At 37.5% G+C, this 7,000-nt stretch overlaps 1 protein-coding gene across 1 annotated transcript in view; it reads right to left on the reverse strand.

The window, feature by feature from the left end:
* LOC107730450 (calmodulin-regulated spectrin-associated protein 2-like) overlaps positions 1-7,000 on the reverse strand; it is a 48,230-nt gene that overhangs the window by 30,485 nt on the left and 10,745 nt on the right. Inside the window, exon 3 of the mRNA XM_016541295.1 lies at positions 2,800-2,961. Within this exon, the coding sequence (XP_016396781.1) occupies positions 2,800-2,961 (162 nt within the window). The remainder of the gene's footprint in view (positions 1-2,799; positions 2,962-7,000) is intronic.

Raw genomic sequence — 7,000 nt, forward strand, 5'->3', positions numbered from 1 at the left:
GTCCGGTATAGACACGGTGAGTGAAGCCGAGATCAAGATATGCCTTGTCATATTTTCTGCATTTAGCATTTGAATGACCAGCATCTGCCTGGGTCTGTGCGACTTCATCTATGGCTTTTCTCTTCGCTTTCACAAACCGATCCATCTCCCATTCTAAGTTACGTCCTTTGGCTGTTTACTTATTTATTTTCTTTTTCTGCTGATGGCCCGCGCTCGACTTGAAGCAGCGCTGCTTAGACCGATGGGTGTGTGTCATCAAAGTACTGCCAGAGTTATAAGAGAGCGCGGATGTCTCCTTATGCTTTCTCTCGCTCGCCGTACTTTGATGTCATACACCGATCTGATCTTCAAGCCGAACACACCTCTTTACTCTCGCGTGACACGTGACCATGACGTGGCCTCTGCGATTGAAAAATCGAAATTTTTCATATCGCGATATTATCGCAAATGCAATTAATCGTTCAGCCCTAGCTAAGACCATGTGATGCACACACTCCCAAAATGATGTGATAGTTATATATACTCTAAATAAACTACAAACAAAAAATATATATTTTTTTTCCCTCATATTCTTTCTTGTAGCAATTCCCTCTCAGTCACACACCTGACTGAAAGGCTCATTATGCAGGCCTTTGTCTTCTCAGGTGTGAATCACAGCATTATCCATGACCATTCACGCCCCCTCGCATATTCCTTTTCTACACAAAATGTGTCTTAGAAAATTTAAATCAATATATTGTTTTCTGTGAATGAGTGAGTAAGATGATTTTCACATAATTTTGAAGCAAAAACTCTAGACTTCAAGAACCAGTTCTCAAAAGTCTTGTGAACAAATGTTCTGTATGTGTTTTATGGCCTTATTTCAGTGACTTTAAAATTTTAGTTTTTCACTAAGCACGCATAAACGTTGTTTTCTCAAAAACACAATCACATACATACATGCTGCCCACATATTATTGTAGCCCAGTTTGTGCTGATTATGGTGCTACTAAACTTTAGCCATTAAAATGTTTATAAGCAACTGAAAAAAGCACAAATGTCAGGGCATGTCAAAACTTCTCCAGCGCCCCAAAACACCCTCTGACCCCAGAGGGTTAATCCGAACAAAACAAGAACTAGATAAGGAGGAAAAAGTATCTAGAAAAAATAGACACATTGTAAATGACAACCATAATATTACTTATAAGAGAACAGGCAATTCAGACATATTATGGGAAAAGGCAGAAGACAATAATTGGTATCAATGCGAAATTACACAGCAGAAAAGAGAAATGGGAAAACTGCATAGTTTGCTTTGAAGCAAGACCAATTTTATATATTGTACCAATACCTATACACAGTTCTAGTTGTAGAATATTTCATTATGAATGGTTTAAGAAATGTCCAGGACTGTCTAATGCACCCCATGGTTAGATGTAGTGAGGCAGAGAGATAAATGTCTTTAGAAACTGTACCCAAAAAATGGCATATTGCCCATATTGGTGCCAGTTTCTCCAATCTACAACAAACTACAGAGAAGCAACTGAACTACAGTGCATACGAACCCGTAAATGTCCAATAGTACAGAAAGAAAAAATACAAAAGCCACAAGGGAAAATACAACTAATGGCAGATCAGGAATTTGAATGTTATGAGAAGGGAAATATTGTTGACGTAGGAAGATTTGAAGAAAAATACAGCAAAATATGGAAAATAATAATAATGAAAAGATAATCAAATGCCCATGTGAAAAAAAGTTTACTTATAAATCAATGCATATGTCCTGCAGGTCAGATGTAGACTTCATTTTAACCAGTCTCTGAAAAATAGTTCATTCTTCTTCTTACTATAATTTTAAAACATTTAACTATGGTGACCACAGTTTGTATAAAACGATAACACGAGGACAGGATTTGTGCATATGCAATAAAAAAGTCCTGAATAATAAAAGAAAAATAAAAGAAAATGTGTAAATGTACAATTCAACATAATCTCAAATAAAGATGAATACTGACTTTACCTGCCGAAATTGACTTTATTAGTTCATTCAAGCTTATGTTGTTCTAAACCTGCATTTACTTTTGTGTTCCACAAAAGAAAAGAAAGTTTGAAATGACATGAGAGTGAGTAAATTGTAGTCATGGAAAGTCATGGAAACACAAGGCGGAGGATCCATTTGCAAACACGGAACAGGAGCTTACACCAGGAACAGAGATTGAATGACACTGAACACAGCAAACACAGGGGTACATATACAAGGGCTAACAAGGTTAACAAGGGGGTGGAACAAATTAATCACCATGACAACAAACATGGTGGAACAGGAAACAGAAACTAAGCACAAGAAGTGAAGACAGAGGAACACCGACTGGAATCATGACATAAATGATGACAGAATTTTGTGCATGCATTCAGATTTTTCATTTTTGTTTTCAAAGATGTTTTTTAAATTTAGTGCATGCAGAACCTATTTTGTTGTTTCCTACACAGAGTTCTGAAAACAGCTTTCACATCAAAAAGCATGAAAGCATCTTAACATTGAGTTCCAACCATCCATAACAAAGTCCCAGCAACAAGCCATTTGTCTCTCTGCACTGAGAATGGAAATGCAACACGATGCAATCAATCACAAAACACAGAAAAGTGTGAACAAGTTCACATTGCGATGCACAGCTGATTGTATGGTATCGTAGGTTTAAAGCATTTTGGGCAATTTTTGGGCAACAAAATGAATAAGAAACAAGTACATTCTGAAATTATCTAAAATTCACATGTAAGCAATATGTTTACACACTGTAATGTGAGCTGTAGGGATCTCACCTTGCTGATCCATGTTGTCACGGCCTCTTCAGCATCATAAGGGAAGTCTTCCTCAGGAAGGAAAGGAGTAAATTTCTGTATGCAGGTCAGCACTCTCTCCACACTGACCATTTCAACTGTGTACGCCATCATCAAAGTGTCAGTCATCGCCAGGTGAGAACTCTAAAACAAACAAAAACAAACAAAACATAACCACTATGTTCCTTCCTAGCAAAATGGGACCTAATTTACAAGGGACACAAAAATATTACAAACATATTGCACAATGTTATGTAAGGTTAGACTGAGAGAGGCATATACATATCTTATTTATCATGCATTACACATCTTAGCAGTAGGTCATATCTGTGTACAAAGTGTATGAATGTGCATGCAACAAATGCAACCTTTTGCTGTTTCTTTAACTACTGCTACACTAAATATGGCCTCCTGACTGCTTAGTTATGGCACTTTTCCACTGCGTGGTACGACTCAGTACGGCTCAGTACAGCACGGCACGGCTCGGTTTGTGTTTCCACTGCAGTTTAGTATCGCTTTAGAATGGGTGGGATTATTTACATGTCGTTATAGTTACGCCGCCTATGCCGCAACTCCTGAAAAACTTTTTCATTCCGCGTCACCCCATCAGGCTCTCGCTGGATCCGCTCCTCTGCTATCAACGAGAGGAATGTATGTACTTCCTCAACAGACCACGAAACAACCACTTTTTGGTTGTTAAAAAAGGTGCGCTCGTTCAAAACAGTTGCGTTCGATCCTTCGCTGGCTGTGCTGATTTAAATCTAGCGGTTCTGTTGTGTTTGTGTCGCAAGTTCAGTGACGCAGGTAGTGACGATTCTTTCCGGCCAATCCGTGATCAGCAGAGTTTACACGTCGCGTTTTGGTAACCGTACGGTTCACTTGGAACCTCAACCGAGGTGGTACTAAAAAAAGTACCAGGTACCAGGTACTGTACCCAGTGGAAAATCCCCCAAAAGTGAACCGTACCGAGCCGTACCGTGCCGTACCATGCAGTGGAAAAGCGCCATTAGTGTCTAGCCTCTAGAGGGTGCTATTAAAATTGTTTGGATCAGAGACTAAGGAGTGACAGTGCATACTTTAAGAGTCTTACAGCCAGCCAAGAGTCCTAAAATTTAAGATGGGAAAAAGGATTTATTTTAAGCACTTTCAGCCATTTGAAAGTATTTACACTCAACTGCAGCTAGTCCTATCCTCAATCTTAAAATTTCAGATTAACAAGATTCCCTTAAATCCCTTTGAATTAAATCCCCTAAAATTTCCCAGAAATACTGCAAAAGGCAAACAAAAAATGCACAAGACATTTCCAGCATTTTATAACTATAATTAGTCTGAAAACAAAATATCAGTGCTGTTCAGCATGATAAAACATACAAAATGCTAATGCTTGATTAAAAACACTACAGTTATCTTAAGGGCTATGAATGGAAAAGCAGACATGGAACAACCACTTCTGGTCTCTGGGCCGCTCCTGTGGAAGTGGTGTCCTGGAGGAATGCCTGACTCCATATTGTACTCTCTTTAAGCCCATTTACCAGTATAAAATGCTTAATTATTATAGCAGCCATATCTTTGGCTATAGTGCAGCAGTGGTAAACCATTACGTGTGTATTTGAAGACTTGTGAAATTCTTAGTTCTATTATGCATTGCATATTTAACTTTGAGACAACATCAAGCAAGTGCATAAACATGTAAATCTGTAGGCTGTGACTGGCCTTAAATCTCTTTGACCAGCTTTAACTTTCTGATTAAAATGATAAAAAGGGCATGTTACTTAAACAATCCTTAAGCCACTAAAACTGACAAATAACAGTTTAATCCATGGAGATCAGCAAGTCTTGGCTAAATCATGAAGAAAAGATTTAAATAGGATTCAAATCCAAACATGCTGTATAAATCAATTTCAGAAGAAACACAGATGTGCCTATCAAGCAAGTGCTCATATTTTGCCTATAAGATAGACAGTTTACTGGATCAAAACTATTTCAATACACAAATGTCAAACTCTTCTCAAGAGTACTTACAGATGACAAGCATTTTAAGTTTTTACTCTTTAATCTGTCTGGGTGATATCTTAAGTCCAAGAAGCTTACCAGGTATTTATTGTAGTAAGCATCCAAAAATCTTTCTCTGGATTCCACCCAAACATTCAGCATGTCCAACTGAGTGCTGCCACACATAACTTACAGTCATACACGCCACCATGACAGGCCATTAGTGGTTCAATGGATCACAAAACTTATGGATCGGATCGGTTTTTGGATCAGCAAGAAAAAAAAATATTTCAATGTAACTTTGCTTTTCATTTATTACTTTAAGTTAAGTACTTCTTCAATACCACAGCAAAAACTACTAGCCTAAATAAGAAAGTTCAAACATGATTAAAGACAAGTGAACAGCCAGTAAAAAATAAGAACAAATACACAAATTACAAGCACAGATAAATACAACAGAACAAAGTTTTTTATTCAGGTACAGAAATGTAATAATTAAGTTTAAAATAACACTGCATAGTGTTCACCGTATAAATTAAATATAGATTAATCTTTGTCAAAAATGTGTTTTGTTTGATTAGCATTAAAGGGTCGAATTGAAATTACATACATATGGATATTGTATGCATACTCTCACACTTTATTTGCTTTTATTTTAGAACACTTGATGATTATCTAATCAAAATAACTAAATATGGCAGTCACACACACTTTTCCACGACATTCTAATTTATTGAGATGCACCTGTATATTTATTGTTTCATATTTAAAACTGAATAAAACTTTATGAAATGTTTCAAAATCTTTTTAATATTTAGCCCTGGAAATAAACAAAAGGTTTTAGGATTTTGAAAAAAAGATGAAACAAATACAAATCATGACATGAAATGAAGAAATATTAAATATTCTGCACTATTTCTAGGTGAAATATCAAATAATTAAATTTATGACACTGAACATGTGAATTCTTTGCACAAACGGTAAGATGTTCCTCCATTAAACAACAAGATGCTGTTTGGTTCATCTCAAATCATGATCATCAGGTTTCACACAAACCTATAGAGTTCATGCAGCTTGAATGCTGCTGTTATTATAGCAAAAGAGGGACAAACAAAATACTAAGACATTCTGCAATGTTAATTATTGCAGTTCTATTTCTTGTTTAAAATGCACAATGTTGGATTAAACTAGAAAAGAATGCAAAATAGAAGCATTTTCATTACTTCAGACCCTCATGTATACATGCAGTTTAAACCACTACCTTTAGTGTTTAACCTGCCGAGTGACAGTGTATGTGCAGTCAACACTTTTCTCCCAAATATGCTGATTAAAGTGAATTTCATCAATGCAGTTTCACAGCAGTGCAGACCCCTCCTCTCCAACTGAGTCACACACCTCGACACACTGCCGCAGTGCTAATCGCCATGCCAACAGACACACCCCCCCATGTGCACATATAAGTGTGCACTCGTACAAAGACAGGAGACTAAGCTGTGTTTTTGGACACAGTGGGTGTATCTATGGGTGAGTTTTGCAGACTGCGAGACCAACGAAGGTCACATTCTTTTTTCAAAATCTCATGTCACGTGCTCTTCTTATCCAAATAACCCTGCCAATCATAAACACACACACACACACACTCTGTGGCTGATGCAAAGACAAATCTGATAGCATACCGAAATGTGTTTTCATTTTAGAGCTTACTGTACGTAGGGTGAGTCTGTAACAATGAGAGCTGTGGATGTGTGTGTAAGTGTCTTAATGTGCGTGTTGCGTCTGTGTTAAATCAGATGGTCTAGACTGAGCGCTGTGGTCTCGGAGAGGTAAAAGCATCTAAATTGAACAACGAAAGGATACTGACTGTTACTGCAGAGACAGAGAGAGCGGGAGAGAGAGGGAGTACTGCAATGCAGACATCAGCAGTACCTAATATGGCAGTGTCCAGACCTGCACCTCATCCACCCTATACACCCTACAACACCCTTAAAGGGGTCGTATGATGTTGCTAAAAAGAACATTATTTTGTGTATTTGGTGTAATGAAATGTGTTTATGCGGTTTAAGGTTAAAAAAACACATTATTTTCCACATACTGTACATTATTGTTTCTCCTCTATGCCCCAGCTTTCTGAAACGCGTCGATTTTTACAAAGCTCATCGGTCTGAAAAGCGAGGTGTGCTCTGATTGACCA

Source organism: Sinocyclocheilus rhinocerous, unplaced genomic scaffold (assembly GCF_001515625.1).
Source record: "Sinocyclocheilus rhinocerous isolate Xijiao unplaced genomic scaffold, SAMN03320098_v1.1 scaffold1780, whole genome shotgun sequence".
Taxonomy (NCBI): Eukaryota; Metazoa; Chordata; class Actinopteri; order Cypriniformes; family Cyprinidae; genus Sinocyclocheilus; species Sinocyclocheilus rhinocerous.